This window comes from Chelonoidis abingdonii, chromosome 5 (genome assembly GCF_003597395.2).
Source record: "Chelonoidis abingdonii isolate Lonesome George chromosome 5, CheloAbing_2.0, whole genome shotgun sequence".
Taxonomy (NCBI): Eukaryota; Metazoa; Chordata; order Testudines; family Testudinidae; genus Chelonoidis; species Chelonoidis abingdonii.
In genome coordinates this window covers 25,324,775-25,343,654 of record NC_133773.1, presented here as the reverse complement: position 1 = coordinate 25,343,654, position 18,880 = coordinate 25,324,775, and the positions used below count along the sequence as shown (strand labels likewise).

Sequence of the window (18,880 nt, the reverse complement as noted above, 5' to 3'; positions counted from 1 at the left end):
CAATGCGCTAAGACACAGCATAGAATCTCATAGGCCCAATGGGACCTCCACTTTCTTGTGTTCTATAGGTTACCACAATATAAATGTTAAATAATGCACACCTTAAATTGAAGGATGCAGACGCAGTTTGACATTTCCATGTTATTTAGGACAAATAGGAGGAAAAGCAAGTTTAGAAAACAATTTTATTAGACAAATTATTTAGACAAATTATACACAGAAAGCTCTGCCACTTGTAACTGAGGCCTTCAAAAAGTGTTGTGTATTTGTATAATAGGCAACACATCAAAATAGGCCTATTTTAAATAGTGTACATGGTTAACAGTTTGTTTATAGCTAAAATCACTGCAACATCTGGTATGTCCCTACGTAGCTTGTAAAGAAATTTCTTTCTTTCTCTTTTTTTTTGAAATCAGAGTCATGTATGAGTTCATGAATGTTACAAGGGGAAACAAGTTGTGCATGCTTTTAGACTTGCAACCCTGGAAACAAAATGGCCATTTGCATGATAAGAAATTGTTCTGCCTTACACAGTAGACAATATTTGAAGATTTAGTACAAAAACATTGACAGTACAAGATGCTCCTCCAGAACAGAATTAGCATCAAAATAGAATAGAGCTGAAGAATATACCTTTTAATTTCCCCTAAAGCAAATCACATAGGCTGATTCCTATATCAGTTCTAGCCATAGAATGGGTTAGGTTAACATAAGTGTACGGTTGCGTAAAAAACCAAAAACACAAACTAACAAAAACAAAGAACTCAACATGGGATAAGTTGCTTGTTTTCTACTTAACGACATTTCTGATTTTAAGGATTACAAACTGAAAGCTCATTCTACATTTCTAACAGATAAGAGTGTTACTTTAAGAAGCCTGTGCCAAAGCAGGCACTGTTTTTGCTCTCATTGCTGTTCTTTTGTCTTTCTATACAGCTGGCACCAATATAAAAATTACACAGCTCCCCTAAATATAAATGAATAAAGTAAGGGTTAAAATAATAGCTCAATCCATTTTTTTTCTTAGCATAATATGACTCTATTTAAGGCCACATCAATATTTCTCAAGTCTTTTTTGTCCCAGTAACACCATTATTGTATTGATTGATGGTACTGATTTGGAAAAGAATTTCTTAACCTTCTATGATCTACATTTAAACTTCTCTAGAGCTGAATTAGTTATCCATGGATGTGGTTTACCTAAGAGAGTTTTCCATTGGTTAAATTAATTAAAAAGTAAAATTACCAAGTTTAGCCTTATACACTGCTGAATAGCCAATGCAAAATCTAATCAAATGAGTTACATCTGGGTACAAACATTAAATTAACCCGGATGTTCTAATAAAAAAGTATAAAATAAGGTCTGTTGGCAAACAATACAAGTCAGAATAATATTAAAGCCAATCTCTTTTCTAAACAAAAAGACCCCCTGCACTGTATAGCTTTCCCGTATACAACACATTTTTACTAAAGCATTATTAAATGAATTGCAATAGCAACGGCTGCCATTTTATAGATATATATACACACATACATATGTATATATATTTATGTGATACTAATTTATTTCACAACAGAGGCCTCTGCCATATGATACAGTTTACTGTACATAAGAAAAACTTTTAACACTGTACAATCACATAAAGGTCATATGCACTGTTGCAGTGCAAAAGTAGATTTAACTGTAGTCTTTCCTGGCATAGTAATGGCTTTTTGTAATCCTACAAAATTGCATTCTCATATTATGTGGCCTGAATGTTTTTTTCCTTTTTTTTCAATTTGTTTTTATTTTACTGCAGGGTTTGCCTTTGGTCCACAGTTAAAAGGACACACAACAGCAGCGGAGCACTGAATGGATGCAGCAGAACAAATGTAAAGGATTGAAGTTATTGCAATTATATAAAAAATGGGGAAAGAGGGGAGATACAAACGCCCTTCTGTGAAATAACCCTCTATCTTTTATCCATATTCAGTGCACATTTCTTATACTTAAAGTATATGAAAAGTGTACTAATATAAAACTAGTGGGATTTTTTTTTCAAAGAAACAGGTGACAAGAGAAGAGAGGAGGAGACAGAGAAAGCAGGGGACAGGAGGAGAAATAGTGAGTTGTTACTAAGAATCCTGATTTTTTTTTTTTTTAAAAGTTACATCCATGTTAGTCCCATAATATTACAGCTGCTCCTTGCAAAGGGAGTCCTAAAAAGAAACAATGAAGAAGCTTGGTCTGAAGCTCATATGGAGGTGCCTCGATCTGGGTCATTACCGATATTGAGCCCCAGAGTAGGAGTTGGTTGGTATGGGATAGATGACATTGTTTTGATAGGACTTCTGAAAAAGCCCCCGTTAGGTGCCCTGTGCCTAAAAGGGCCAGTTCGGTGCTCAGGCATGTTGCCAAAGGAGAAACCAGAAGCAGCTTTAGCTGACAGCGTACGGCTAAGAGTCTGGATCTGTTCTGGTATGAAGGTTGTCGTGGTGATATGAGTGTTCCTGAAGTCACTGATTTGCTCCAGTGCTTGGCGTGTGGGCAACGTGTCAATGTCCAGTGGGGTCAAATCAATTGATGAGGTTGAAAATTGTTTATGGGGGCTGTCGTCATCTGTGCAGAGGCTGTTAACACGTCTATGAAGATGTTCCAGGTCAATTTCCTTGTCATCCTGGGAAAGAAAAAGAAGACGGGTCATTTATTGTTGCTGTTTTTTGCTGGACTGAATCTTTACAGCAGAACCTGAACTGCCCAGGAAATTGGACTAAAACTTAGTCTAACTTTAACTAAACTTTGTGCCACAGGCGGCCAGTGACCTGGCTGTTGGGGGAGGCTAGTCCCTGGCCCTTCCCCTTGTGCCTGAGGCCCCGCCCCCCTCCTTTCCTTTTGCCCCCTTCCCCGCAGGAGCCCAGAGAACCCCCACCACAGCCCCCAGCCCAGCGCCAGCTGCCCCGAGTCCCTGTGGGAGGCAGGCTGGCTAGCCTCGGCCATTGCAGAGTGCTGGGAACTGCAGGGGGGAACCTAGGGGCAGGGCCATGCTAGGCAGTTTCAGGAGGCACAGTCTCCCCGTGCCTAGGATACCTGCCACCCGTGCTTTGTGCTAATTTACAACAGCTGAGGTCAGGTAGAAACATCAGTGTTAAATCTTTCCAACTGACTGATGCTGACTGGATTAGAAGGAACACAAGTGCTCTTTAACCTTATAATGCATCTATTTTCAAACCCAGCATCTTAAGTACTAAGCTGTAGGTGCTACAAATAGATGCCTATCATGAAAGTGCACGTTTAGAGCCAGGATATGTGTGATTTAGATTAATGACAGTTTGGTAACAATCAGCTTCATATAATGAGGATGAAGTGTAAACTCAGATAGCTGGGGCGATACCAGCTTTTCTTGAACTCCATACTGATAACTAAATGTGAGCTTCACATGGGAGCCTTGGAAGAATAGTAATATCCTCTTCATCAGCCTTAATTCTGGCCGGGCTTAGATTGATTTTTCTATTTATTAGCTGAAATAGAATAAAGCTGAACTTCCAAACCATTTATTTTGGGGAGGGGGTAGTTACTGGTGGCTCATTTGCAATGTACCAGAAGAGGATACAGAAGATGATTTTTAATTGTAATTCCAACAGTGGCTTTGATTCTCCTCCTAGTTACAGTGGAGCAACTCCATTGACTCCGGTGGAATCACACTGGTGCAGGTAAAAGGAGAATGAGATCCATTGTACTTATTTTGGTGTGTGATCACACCCTCCTATGCTTGCCCTTTTTCTTCCTTTAACTAGCCCAAAGAAATTCAATTAAAAAATAGGAGTACTTGTGGCACCTTAGAGACTAACAAATTTATTTGAGCATAAGATTTTGTGGGCTACAGCCCACTTCTTCGGATGCATTTCTGGTATCTCTGACATCCTAGAATGATGCATTGTGATACTTCTCTACTTGGTCTTAGAGACTAACATCCGAAGAAGTGAGCTGTAGCCAACAAAAGCTTATGCTCAAATAAATTTGTTAGTCTCTAAGGTGCCACAAGTATTCCTGTTCTTTTTGCGGATACAGATTAACATGGCTGCTACTCTGAAACCAATTAAAAAATGTTATGCCAGTGTTATAGCAGAGAATTTAAATGCACAAAAGTAAAAAGATACAAAGCTATAGGCCCCAAAGTAACTGTAAATCACCCTGTAGGCCACATATTAATACTGAACTGCAAAGCATAACTCACATATGCAAGGAATGTCCCCACTAATCAGGCTGTGGAGCTTATTCATCACAGAATGAAATTTTAACTAACCTTCTCAAAATTCACTTTCGTTTCCATGAAATCTACTGACTCTTCCAGACCAAATAGAGAAGTATCACAATGCATCATTCTAGGATGTCAGAGATACCGGAAATAACAACAGCATGGGCCATAGTGGAGCATTTTTGACTTGCAGGCTTGATTACTGCAACTAATTGTAGATGTGATTCAAAGGTCACTGGAAAGACTCCAGTGTCAGTGAGGTTTAGATCACTGTGTTTAGGAATGAACCCAGGCCCCCTGAAAAAGATCCACATAGTAAACATGTGACAGCCCATCTGCTTAGCAACGCTGGTCATCAAATCTCTCTGTACTGAATACTGAGTCCAGTTCAAGGTCTGCGTTCTGTTATTCATGGTCCATGGTACTTGAGAGACCACTTTTCCTTCTTTGACCAGGACCTACTGTGACAGTTGTGAGACTCTGAGGGTATGTCTACACTGCAATTAGACACCCGCCGCTGGCCTGTGCCAGCTGACTCAGGCTCACAGGGCTTGGGCTAAGGAACTGTCTAATTCTAGTGTAGACGTCCAGGCTTCTGCTGGAGACCAGACTCTAGGACCTTGCGAGGTGGGAGAGTCCCAGAGCTTGTGCTGTAGCCTAAGCCTACAGAACTCACTCCCCTAAGAGATAAAAAAGTACCACAGACCTCACTACTGAGACAACTAAATGTGGGATTGACTTTCCCTCTATAATTTATGCATGCACAGACCTGTCCATAGACATACACCACACCCACCGAACCAAAGATAAAACCAATGATACTAATAAAACTATTTCTCCTATAGGCTGAGGAAGATGATGGAGAAAGGTTGTCTGTTCTTAAATAACGAGGAGGTGCTCATGTGCTATGGTAACTGTAATAAGCCTCTGTCCCAAATCTGGGTGCTTAGCATGAACCTCCAAGCTTAATTACCAGCTTGGATCTTATCTCGCTGCCACCAATCAGGATTCTGAGTACCTGATAAACTCTCTGGTCTCCCCAAACCTTTCCCTGGGGATCCCGCAAGACTCAGATGCTCTGAGCCTCCAACAAAGGAAAATAACGCACTTCCTTCCTCCCAGATATTCCCGCCCTGGGGATACTAGGAGATTTCCGCTGCTTAACTCCCTTGAAAACACAACATGAGAGGCACGATTTACCTTCCCCCGCCTTTTCTCCCCCTCCCCTTTCCTGAGAGGACAGTACTCTGCACAGAATCCATCCTTGCCTTAACTAGGAAAAAAACGCAACATTTAAAAAAGAAAACTTTAATATAAAAAGAAGAAAACACATGATTATCACTTGCATCAAGATACAATAACACAGGCTGATGCTTAAAAAAATATGAATAATCAGCTTATTAAAAGAGTATATCAATTTAACAATTCATGCAACTCCACACATTAGTATCAATCATAAACCTATTGCTTTCTCTTCTTTGTACTCACAACTTGGAACGAGGGTGAAAGGAAGCTGGAAATAGAAAAAAAAAAAGCTCTCCTCATAGCGGAGAAACAAAACAGACAGACAAAGACAACAACACAACCCAGAAGTTCCCTCGCCTCACTTGAAAACCGGTTCTATTGGTCTCTGTGCAGGAGGTTGGTGTCCCTTTGTTAACCGTTTAACAGAAGAAGAACATTAACCTTAGCTATCTGTTTATGACAAGTAACAGCCATGGAGAGTCCGACTGATACCAGAGCTTCATCCAATAGTAAAAATCAGACTTCAATGAACTCACTCTGGCACTGGTTTCTAAGTCTCTCGGTTTTCTAATTTTGAAATTTAGAAAAACTTTTATAATACTAAAAAATTTAAATAGCAAATCCAAGCAATGTTTAAAATTACATCGCTGAGAAATATGCACTTGAGCCAGGGAATAATTTTTTTTGTGTCTGCTGCAATTCATAATAAATTGAAAAAAATGTTTGATTTTGAACTCGAACAACAATCTTTCAAATTTTTTGTGATGTTCAAAAAATTTTATTTTCAAAAAATTGAAACATATGTCTCTTCTGTTTAGCCCATTTGAACATTTTTGACTTCATTTCAAAATTTCCCTTATTTATTTATAAAAGTTGTTTGAATAAAAAGTTCTTTGAAATGTTCAAGTTATTTTTTGTTAAGTACTGAACTATTAGATTGAAGTTAATTGTAAATTCTCCTTTGCTGAATCTTCTGATATTTCACCAAAATATTCAGTTAAAAGATTCACACAGCTCTACTGGACTTAGCTGAACCTTGAAGGCTCTCATATTGCTGCTGATTCTGCTATAAATGGGTCTGTCATAGTAGATAGGTAAGGGTGAATTTCTTATTTACCTGTATAAGGGAACCAAACACCTGACCAGAGACGCAATCACGACCTGATTTTTTTCAAGAGTCTGGGAGGGGACTGGAACGTGGGTTTTTTTTGTTTTCCTCGGCCTGTGAGTAAACCAGCTTTTACTTCTGACTCCATCTTTTCACCAATTGCTCTAAAACCATCTGTGAACATAAAGGAACAAAGAATCGGCTTGATGTCTTTGACTTGTACTACATGTTGTGTGTACTGTTGCTGGACTGGTTTAATGGGCTATTTTAAATCAGACTGTTTTATTCATATTTTCTTATAGAGGCAAGAGCCTGTATGATCCTTAATGCAGTATTATGTGTGTATTGTCTTTTTCTTTATTATAAGTTTTCTTTTTAAACTTGTGAATTTTTTTCCTAGTGAGGCAGAGGGCGAGAGATCTCTGTGCCAGAGCTCGTGTTATATGGTGACAGGCGAGGGGGGAGGGAAAAGCCCAAACTCTGTGTCTTACTTCCTATTGTCCAGGGCGGGAAAAGGCTACATGGACAAGGAGGGGAATCTCTTGTGTGAGCTGACTAATGATAGCGACTCGGGGAAGTCGAACTTGCCTTCCGGTTTGTATTCAAGGTAGAAGTTGCATCGCCCAGGCTCACCCAGAAAGTGGGGGAGCTGGGGGTGAGATAGGAGACCAGGTCTGGTCTTGGGGGGTGTTTTCCAGGGAAATCTGGGGGACCAGAGGAGCAGGCAGCGCTATATCTGTACTGGTGCAGCGAGATAAGATCCAAGCTGGGTATAAGCTTGGGGGAGGTTCACAGTAAACACTCAGATGTTGAACTCTAAGTCCAGATTTGAGACAGACGTTTACTACAGGGTCAGACTGGAAAAAATAAATAAATGGTATTCTTCCTGGCTCTGCCTACAACCCAACCTCTGGACTCACAGTAAGATTGTGCATATCCCCATAATATGGTCATTCCTTTTTCTCTCTCGTGTGTTTTGATGAGTAGTGAAATATTCAGCAGTGTTCACATTTAAATTATCATCAGGCTTTAGAGTCAACATTCCATTCAGATTAATGGGAAGAGTTCTCAGAGCTTTTGTTTAAAGCCGTCTGTAGACTCAGGCAGACATCATTGAATGGGTTACTTCTGGTTTATGACTGTCAACCATATTTTCGCAACCATAGGACAATTATTTTTCAGTATAAATGCTTGGATTCTGGAGCACAAGATGGCAGCCATCAGCAAAAAAGAGCTGGCTTGCTGACCACAAACTGTCCCAACATGACCCCTAATTCTGGACTAGTGGCCTGGAAGAGCCAATGGATTTCATGGAAGCTAAAATGAATGTTAAGAATGTTAGTTAAGATGTAATTCTTTGAATGAGCCTCATAGATGGGATAATTGGGACATTCAGCTCTTATTTTCATACTTAATTCAGTTTTGAGTCAAGCTTTTCACATCAACTTTAAGACATAAATTTAAGAGCAAGCTAGTAAACAATATTAAAAAGTACAAGGAGGCCAACTTATAGCAGCTGAGGCAATGATAACTTTGAATTTCCTGACTTCTATTATTTGAAATACACACACGCACACAACACACTAAGTATCATTGTGAAGTTTCTGAAAGTTCGTGCTAAGTGACAATTTGGTACATTTTGCTATTTAAGCATTTACTGGTTTTAACTGAGAGTTTCCTATTTCAGAGGAACCCAGTTTAAAGAGAAGAGAGAGTTTTCCTTTTTAACAACAGTACTTGCCAGAAGTTTAAAAAAAATAAAAATCTCAGAACTAAAACATTAAGCAAAAGATTTTAAAAATTCAAAGATCAGTGCTGTAATTAGTGAGTATAATTATTTCTGATTATACAGCATAAGATTGGCAGGCACAATATTGGTGAAATTGCAGATAATGGCAAAACCATCACACACAAAGTCAAAGCAATATCCTACAACAGGTGTCTATGGCTATGTAGATAGAAAAAGTGTAATTGGTGGTGATGCACTGTAACTTGTCAAGCATCCTGGATTGCTATAAAATGGCGTCTCTCTCCCTAAAATCAGTGGTCTGTAGTCCTTGGCATTTTAGAATTCCCTGACCAAGATGTTAAAAAATAGCTGTCCATTTTCAGGTTTCTAAAAAATCTGGCCTGGTTTTCTGACTTCGGGAAGATATTGAGAACAGAAGCAAATAGGAGTGCAGGTCCTCTGCACCTCCAAAAATCATACCAAGTTCATTTAGGAGCCTAAATATGGATTCAGTAGTTTAGCTTTGGTAACCTGTTTTTGAAAGTCTGAGCTATTGCATTTGGGGGGCATGTTTTGAATGCCGGAGTGAAAGAGACCTTTCAAACTCATTGGCAAAACCTGGAGCTGATCCACAATAGCAGGCATAATGTACTAATTACTGATGTATTACTAACATAGTATTCTACTACTAATTGTTGTTTTCCATTGAGAACAGTTCCCTGCCACACACCACCAGTATATAGAATTTATTCTCTTTTTTCATTTCTTTCTGGCTCTTCTAAAAAGGAGAGTCAGATTTCGCAATACAGGTTTTCAGTGACCTTGCTCATCTTACAAATCAGAAAGCTGTGGAACTATTTCAGAACCTATGTTTCCCTTCCCCCTTTAGTGCTATAAATTCAAGACAACAGTATGCAGATAGCATGAAGATATTCCACAATAAATGAAAGGGTCCTATACCTCTTTTGATGGAACCCGGGAGCCTTTCCTTTTATTCCACCATGTTTCCAGCATTGCAATGAAACAGGAGAGGACAATCCCAGCAGCCAGGATACAAAACACCCCTGCAAAGCTCTTTATGTCCAGGGCGCCTCCTTTCTGTTTGGTATCCACTGATGAGTATAGGTCACACTGACCATTCTTTGGCCACCATTTATGCTTCAGTATATCCATGTCTCCATTTTGCTGAAGTTCTAAAATCCTTGGGGAGAAAGTACAGAATCACTGGTTATGTCAATGACAACTGAAGCTTACATTTGCACAACTGAAAGCAGAGAAGTGGTTGAGAACGTGACCATACCACTATTCCATCCTATGCATGTGGATGGCAAAACAGATGAGTTCACAAGGGATGACTAATAAGCCAGAAGAGGAAGTTTCTTGGCTGGAATACTGGGCATGGTGCCCACCCCCTGTATTTATTTTTCTTCTTTTAATTACCCTCAGTGGAAGTTACGTATATTTCTGATTGCATTTCAAATACAGAATAGCATATTTCTTTTTCTTGCTAGCCAATTTCTGTAATTTGGGCTTGTTACATACAGAGAAATATTTTGGGCTTTATTAGTTTGAAAAGAAAGAATTTGCTTTGCAAAGCAAGGACCAATGCCAGACTGTGCCCTGGCAAATTTAACTCAAAAAGGGAAAGTTAGTTTGGAAGGTTCATTTAATATTCCACTGAAGACTGTTCTTAGCAGTTTGGGTCCACATTGCCTTAGCAAGAGCCTCTCCTCCCTGAGCGAAACTGTGGCAGCTGCAATCAGTTAAGGCTCTTGAGTTCACACACCTCCACTCCTGTTAAATGGGAAGTGGCTGGTGGCAGGGGACTTTCAAGGAAGGGTCTTTTCTCCCACCCTTGCTTTAAAACAGGGGTCTCAAACTCAAATCATGATGAGAGCCACATGAGGACTAGTACATTGGCCCGAGGGCCACATCACTGAAACCTTCCAAGAGGCACCACCTCTGTCTCGTCTCTTTCCACCCCTTCCTTGCCCCCATTCCAGCCCCATCCCCAAAATCCCTGCCCCAACTCCGCCCCCTCACTGCCTCTATTCCAGTGGTCCCTAACGCGTCCTGGCCCCTGGGAGAGCATCCGCCGAAATGCCGCCGAATTTTAGCAGCATATTGGCGGTGACGCCGCTTGCCATCAACAAGTGACATCGAGAGGCGTTGCTCCCGAATTTCGGTGGGGATGCAACTCCATGACATTGCTTGTCAACAGCAAGCGGCGTCATCAAGAGGCATCGCCGCCGAAATTCAGCGGCATTTCGGCGGGTACTCCACCACCGCAGTGGTCCTTCAGCTGGCGCCCGCCAGCCAAAAAGGTTGGGGAGCGCTGCCCTATTCCAATCCCTTCCCCAAATCCCGGCCCCAACTCTTCTCTGCCTCTTCCCCTGAGCACGCCTCGTCCCCGCTCCTCCCTCCTCGAAAGTCCTAAACACTGCCAAACAGCTGTTTGGTGGCAGGAAAGCACTGGGAGGTAGGCGGAGTAGCGGGGACATGGTGCGCTGGGGGGAGGTGAATAGGGTACAGGGTGAGGAACTTGGCGGGCTGCAAGAAATAACCCCACAGACCACGTGTTTGAGACCGCTGCTCTAAAAGACCATGGATTTACTGGATAAGTTACAAGGCCCATATATTTTGCCAGGCCTGCCATGGAAAGAGAGATGTGAATTGAAAGGGGAGACATTTATTTTGAGAGGATCTTTTGTGTGTTTATTGATCCAAATGAATCTTTAATTAACCAAAATAAATAATTCAGTAATTAAATTTTTAAAAACTGATAAAAAATGGAATTTTCCCCCCTTACACAAATGATCTGTGTTTCTTAGTAATGTTGGTAGGAAACCGAATCAGTTGCATGGTCATTTGAAAAACACTATGCAAAAAACAAAAGCACATACACACGCAAAGTGCTGGAACTTTCTCATTCAAAACCAGGCATTACATCAAGTAAGATTTTTTTTTTTTAGTACAAAATCAAAAAGAAAAAACATATAGGCCTAATTCTGCAAATGCTCTATGCACAACAGTCCAACTGAAGCCTCTAATAATACAATAAAACAAAATGGACATTGTATGATGTGGCCCAGAAACTTCTTAGGGCTAACTGGCATTGGGACACAGATGGGGTGCATAGGGGTTATAGGGATCTCGTGGGTCTGGTATGTACATTCTAGTTCATGAGAGGGTGTCTTAAATCAAAGCCAGTGCCACAATGGTCATCAATATAATCACAAAATGCATATATGGATATTGTGCAAGGAGTTACATATATGCACTGAAAATTATGTTCTGTAGCAGATGGCCAGCACTATTATGGTGGATCCCATGCTTTTTCTTCATGTGATGGGTCATGTGCTGCCTTTTGCCCCTGTTCTTGGGCAGTTCTGAGAGCTCCATTAGTGCCTTGGTGGGAAAGGGAAAGGGACCCGGCCCCATCAGCTTCACGGGCTTTCCGCCCTCTCGGTCAGCAGGGTTCCTCTCAGTCCTCTCTGCCTGCGGAGTCCCCCTGGTACTCTGCTCCTCTGGTTAACAACAGTACTCCTTCAAACTACAGTCAGCTGTCCTTCCCCCACTCTGTCTGACTGAAGCAGGGTTTTTTATTAGGTCTCTGGCAGGGCCTTAATTGGCTCCAGGTGCTCTAATTAACCTGTAGTAACCTCTCCTCAGTCCTCAGGGAATAAGGCTCTGATCATCCTCAGACTTATGTATCTCCCATCTATCACTTTCTTGCTGCCCTCTGGCCTTACTGTATCACAGTTCTTAAAATCTGTGCCTAGGGACTGGTCGCCAGCAAAGGTGAAAAACAGGTTTTCCATCAAACAAGAAACGTTCATCTGTCTGGTTGTTTACAGGTTTGTGCTAGTATATTCCTGTGACTTAAGATGACAACCTGGCATCCTTCACCTAGGAAATAAATGGACAGCAAGTTTGCTTCATGAAAGAGGATAAGGGGATGGACACTACGGGGAACGCTTCGAGGACTTGGGGGTTGGTGTGGGGCTATAGCTAATCTGTAGAGAGGGAGAGCAAGGACTGTAGAGACCTGGAAGGTAGTGCTTGTGCTGTCAGAGGCTTGTGGTTTCTGGGAGCTGATTCATGACAGACAGACAAGACTTCCTCATCCTAAAGGCTGGTGGTGGAGATGGGGCCTCACAACTGTGGGTAGCCCTAGGAAGCATCACAAGTTTACCTTAGCAGTACTTTACAACATGTCCCATATGCAGATTATTTTGATTTTTTTCAACATGCCAATGCCAAGCACTTTATCGTGCCAATGAAGTTACTGAAACTTTGTTTCAGCATATACAAATCCTTCAGTGTCTTCCAAAAGTGGACCTATAACTATGTGCCTTTCCCTGGAACTAGTAGTAGGTTATTTTCTAGGAGGTGTGGATGTTAAATCCCAGCAATGACTCTAGATTGAGTTTTCAGCATCCAATGTAGGAGCATTTTCCTGAGCAGTGAGTTAATGTCTCTATGCACCTGAAGTAGTCACTCTGGAGGTCCAACCCACATTAATGAGTCCCAGAGTTTTAGGAAGAGAGGTTTGTCTCTCTTCAGGGCCCTGAGGCAACAGAGGAATTTCCAGCTAGAAATCAGCAGAGGTAGCTCAGAAGATATAAGAATCACCTTGTTTATATTCCTTTACGTTTAATGATACAGTAGTGGGACACATTCTGTGCTGCTCGTCTGGGGGCCCAACACCAAAAGTGTAGCCTGGGAGAGGGAGGCCAATTGTGGCTTTAAGCCATGTTTGCCTTGTCTGGATTCTGAGTTAGCTAAGAGGCAGCTCTAATTTACAGCAGTCTTATCCCTGATCTTACTATAGAGGTATGGCTGCCTGGAGCAGCCAAGAATCTCTGAAGTGCTTAATACCATGGAGACACTATTTCCTGTTCTGACACATCCATACTGGGAGCTTTGAAGGGGAGGGGACTGCATACATCACCCCTATGCTGCTCCAGCAGTGAGGGAATTCTCTCCCAGCCAGCTGTGTTACATGTATAGCCCTTATGCGCTAGAGTGGCACATAAGGGTTGGAGCCACAGTTGTCCATGATTTTAGTTCTCGCTGTACTTACATTCAGTATCTGGTTAGCATTTGTTTGGGCATGTTAGTCAAAATATAGTCAGATTCAGCATCTATTGACAATCAGATCACTTCTATATAGGTCCCTATACATGGATTTAGGGGTCTAACTTTCAGCATCTAAGTTCCATCATTTTGGCCTTTATACTTTTATCTTTGTGAATTACTATATGACAGATACATAAACCAGTAATGGAAAAACAGTATGAGGCTATTTTCTTCTCTTTATTCAGTTGGTAATAGACAAACATCTGGAATGAATGTGCTATTCTCATAAATTAAATTATTTTCTATTTGTCAGTATAATTCCTGATTATACATGACATCTTTTTAAACAATAGAAATTTGCAACAAATATCAAACTTTAGCTTGTTCTGTAAGACTGCAGTTCATTCCTAATTGTATCCCTGGTAATGATTTTAATTGATGAGCAATCATGTATAAGGTCAATCGTTTCAAGGAAATCATAAAAAAATGTAAGCAAAAACTAGGAATACCAATTATACAACTTTATACAGCAGGTGTAGAAATGAAGAAAGCTCATTAAAAATTTATGTAAAAGTTCAGTTGAAATGGATATACATCAAGGGAAACTATTGGAGCATCAATGGTAACTTGATCAAATGTATTAACTGTATGAAGACAAAAGGCCAGATCCTGGTCCTACTGGACTCAGTGGGTACTTTGTCATTGACACCAATAGAATCAAGATTTGGACCCAAAAGAATAGCCACTATGTTATGAGATTTGTGAATATTGCCAAATGTTTCTGTAGCTCTGTAATTATTACTTTAGAGATTTTTGAACATGAAAAATGTTCTTTAATTGGAATCCCCTGGAAGCTAGTAAGATGGGGACTAGACTTGATGACCTCTTGAGGTCCCTTCCAGACCTACAATCTCTGAATTTATGTGAAGGATATTATGTCAAACCTATAGGCACCAATATGATTTTGTGGTGTGCAAACATTCCACAAGATGGCAGTGTGTGCACAAAATTACACACTTCTACTGCAATTACTGTTCTGGGCATATGAACTATACTAATAATTCCAGGCTGTAAACATGGATTTTAATAATTTTAATGTTTGATTTTTATATTTAATAATTAGTTATAATAGACTACATTCACTTCCTCAATGGAACATGAAAACATGATGTCCACTATGGTTGACTTTGGGTTTCTGAAACAGCATCAAACTGTTTACAAATGAACTTTTCCATTAGTACTCTGCTCTGTGGATACTGCAGGGTCAGAACAGAATAATATTACAATGAACCAACACTAGCCAGAAGTCTATAGGAATAGTTGGAAGTCTATAGGTAGGCTGCATGATTTTCATCTGTCCTGATGTATTACAGTATTAGAAAGCTTGGCATTAAAGACAAAGTCTGGAAAGTTGAACTGCAGTAATCTTGCTTGACTGAAAAACATGACCTTTAAAACTTGGTTATTGATAGACTCTGGATCTTAAAATATTTTTCTTTAGCAGGTAAGCTGTATTTTAACATTTTTCAAAGTAATGATGTAAAAACTATCCGCCAAATATATAAAGTATATATTGAATTCTTTTGTTTCTGTATTACCCTGGCTTTATAGCACCTAATGCTACATCACAAATTTTATTGAGCAGGGAGTGAAATCTAGTAATTAGAGCAGGCATGTAGGAGAGGTGACTGTTTCCAACTCTGCTATCCTCCTTTAAACCTCTCTGTACTTCAGTGTACCACTCTTTAAGATTACTACAGAGCCCAACCATTCTCCAACTGAAGACAATGGGAAGAAGCAGGTTCCCAATAATACTACCTACCTTACAGATTTGTTGGAAGACAATTACTGCTTTGAGATTCCCAAAGAAAAAATGATAGTAGGATTGCAAAGTATTATTTAAAAAATCAAAACAACTGGGAGAGTGCCATTTTCAGATCTCACTTTTGCATTTGTTCCTTCTGCGTTATAGATGACTAAATCTAGAGAGAGATGCAACACTACCTTTACAGTGGGGTCAGGAGCTATTTTCCTAGATGGTTTGAGATGGCATGTGATACTGAACGCCAGCCTCTTGTGTTCCAAAACATGTTAACTGGAGGAAATACTTCTGCTGGATGCTTCTTTTCACTGAAAACAAAAGCCGCAAGCAAGTGCTAGAACTCAGGTTGCTCCTAGTCTCCAAATTAACATTATGAACATCTTTACCCATCTGTAGCAGGGATGGGAGAGCTTTAGATTAATAGAGCATTAGCTGCTTAGCATAATGAGGAAAATGATGGTCTTATGGTTAAGATACTAGGACTCACGATCTGTGTTCAGTCCCCAGCTCCACCACAAACTTCACGTATGACCTTGGGCAAGTCACAAGGGGACACATTTTCAAGAACTGATCAGCAGCAGTTGGGACCAGATTTCCAAAAAAGCAGCTAGGCACTTATTTTGGCAATTAAAACATAGCTAAGTTCTTATGAGAATCGGGCCTTGATTATGAGTGCTGAGCTTTTATACAATCTGGCCACTACTCTTCATGGTCCCCATTTGTAAAATGTGGATAACACCACTTCCCTACCCCACAGGGGCATTGTAAAGCTACAATTGTTAACAACTGTGAGTCTTTCACTTACTACAGTGATGAGGACCATATCAATACCTAGATGGAAAGATAATGAAAGTAGATACTCTCAGCCAGTCGCAACTCAGACAGCAATCATGCTCTGCTGTGATAAAATTATTTTGGTCATTTTTGTTTCATGACAAAAAGTGATGTGACATCATCAACTACCTGAACCTTCTGAGTGACCACAAATGTCCTCATTTGCCAGACATTGGCCCATGGTAACTCCCCTCTGTACTGCTCTAGATGCCCAGGAGTGGCTTAAAGCTGCTGTGAAGAATGATGGCGTTATCTGTATTATTGTTATGAATATCACATGCATTCAGTTACCTGTTAGAAATTATCTTGCCTGATTGCATGGAGTTAAATCAAAGGAGGCGGTTAGGGGGAAGATGAACAGGAAACAAAACAATGACAAAAGTAAGGTACCTCCAAATAGAATACCCAGGGTCCCTAAGGAAACAATGGGGGAGCTATTTAATTGGGAAATGCCCACCTGCCTGGCTCTAACCAGACTAGGAGGTTAATTTCTTGCAGGCCTAAGCCTAGGATCAAGAGAGCACTAAATCATTTAAGACCCTGGCCCAGAGAGGAAGAAAGTCGGAGTGGACAAGAGCTCAGAGGGAGAAGTGCAGAGTCTGATGGGGTCTAAATTAGCTGTTACCACTCAAGAGAGATCTTGGCGTCACTGTGGACACTTCTCTGAAAACATCTGCTCAATGTGCAGTGGCAGTCAAAAAAGCTAACAATGTTAGGAACCATTAGGAAAGGGATAGATAAGAAGACAGAAAATGTAATGCTACTATATAAATTCATGGTACACCCTCACCTTGAATACTGCGGGCAGTTCTGGTCACCCCCATCTCAAAAAAGATATATTAGAATTGGAAAAGGCACAGAAAAGGGCAACAAAAATGATTGAGGTTATGAAACAGCTTCCGTATGAAGAGAGATTAAAAAGACTGGGACTTTTCAATCTCAAAAAACGGATGACTAACAGGGGATATGCTAGAAGTCTGTAAAATGGTGACTGGTGTGGAGCAAGTGAATAAGGAAGTGTTATTTACTTCTTCACATAACACAAGAACTGAGGTCACCCAATGAAATTAACAGACAGCAGGTTTAAAAACAAACAAAAGAAGTACTTTTTCACACAATGCACAGTCAACCTATGGAACTCATTGCCAGGCGATGTTGCGAAGGCCAGAATTTATAATGGAGTTTAAAAATGAACTACATACATTCATGAAGGATAGGTCCATCAATGACTATTAGCCAAGATAGCCAGGGATGCAACCCCATGCTCTGGGTGTACTTAGCCTCTGATTGCCAGAAGCAGAGAGTGGATGACAGGGGACAGTTCACTTGATGACAGCTTGTTCTGTTCATTCCCTCTGAAGCACCTGGCATCAAACACTGTCGGAAGATAGGATAGTGGGCTAGCTGTACATTGGTCTGACCTACTATGGGTGTTCTTATGTCTCTCTCAGACAAGAGGTGGAGGTAGCTGAACTAGATGGAAAATACTAAAACTTGCAAGGAAAGGAAAATGTTTGGATGAGACCAGATACGAAAAGACTGTCAGTACCTTTGGGCACACAGTGTTTGTTTGGAATAAGTCTTTTTGAGTCACTTTAATTAACTGCTGATCACAGACTCACAGAGGAAAAACTTTCTTACACTTGGGCCTGTCATGGTAATACAGTTGGAAACGGGGGGTGGGGGGGAGTGCCACCCCAGAATCCAATCAGAAAGGTAGAGCTATGGGGTTCTATTCAAAGAGAGGTGAAGATGGTGCAATCTGTCATCTGAGGGGTGCACTGATGGCCCTGTTGCCATGACTGGATGGTTGGAATAGGTGTTGTAGCCTCATGATCCAGTCTAAATTGAGTGAACTGTGGAGTTGCATGCTGGAAAAATGGCAGATTGAAGCCTGACACTTGGAGCAAGTGCCCACAGGGGCCACTGGGGGAGTGATCACAGGTACAATTTGCCCCTGAATTGTGACAGCTGCTGTGAGGGAGAAGCTGAGGATTCCCTAGATGTGAGGGAATTCATAGCCAGTGCTATGCCACCCTTTCTGAACTCCATTCCCCTCCAGGGTAAGTGGTGTGACCAAAGCAATGTGTTCTTGAACAACAATATAGAGCATCCCTTAGGCTGCTCTAACTTGTTCCTCAATCCTGGAGCAAAGAAAGGTGGCAGAATCAAGAGGAAGAGAAGGGTGACTAAGGGTAACCCTGGTGCCCCGGATGATTTAACCTACAAAACTGAGAACAAACATCTCATTCTCTGACTTGGATAGAAAAATGAAATAATAAAATATGGATCTTATTGTTCAGAATTAAAAATAAAGGGTTGCTTATCAAACTTGTGTTATAAAACAAATAACTTAATTGCCCTTCTGTTTTGCTCAGCAATAAGTCATTGGCCTCCAAGTATATAACACTGGGCAAATGGATCCTCACTTCATGTAAATTAGCTACACTGAGCTGTGTCAGAGGAGGATCTGGCCCTAGATTTTTTCCTCCTAAAACAGATAAATACATAATGTAAATCTATAATAAGGTGGCATCCACATTAATAAAATGATGCACTAATTATATTATTACATTAAACACTGGATAGTGTTCTAGAACAGTTTTACACTGGCTGCATGGTTCTGATATGTGCTACAATTCTGAGAGTTAGAGTAAAAGAAAAATTAAGTCTTTCAAGTTCTGCATACTTTTAATAAGGAAAGTGTTCAACTGAACCTAATCAGCCTAAAACCTTGCATTTATCTCTATTTCCAGCCCAGAGGAAAATGAGGACGGAAGTATTAGCATCTTTTTACAAATCCTAAATTACAGTGAAACACCCAC

The 18,880-nt window shown here is 40.7% G+C and overlaps 1 protein-coding gene across 1 annotated transcript in view; it reads right to left on the bottom strand.

Moving 5' to 3' along the window:
- Nucleotides 1-385: 385 nt before the first annotated feature.
- GRID2 (glutamate ionotropic receptor delta type subunit 2) overlaps nt 386-18,880 on the bottom strand; it is a 1,102,380-nt gene continuing 1,083,885 nt past the window's right edge. The window contains exons 15-16 of the mRNA XM_075066158.1: nt 9,278-9,518; nt 386-2,657 (exon numbers count right to left, since the gene is read on the bottom strand). Of these exons, the coding sequence (XP_074922259.1) occupies nt 2,235-2,657; nt 9,278-9,518 (664 nt within the window). The 3' untranslated portion in view covers nt 386-2,234. The remainder of the gene's footprint in view (nt 2,658-9,277; nt 9,519-18,880) is intronic.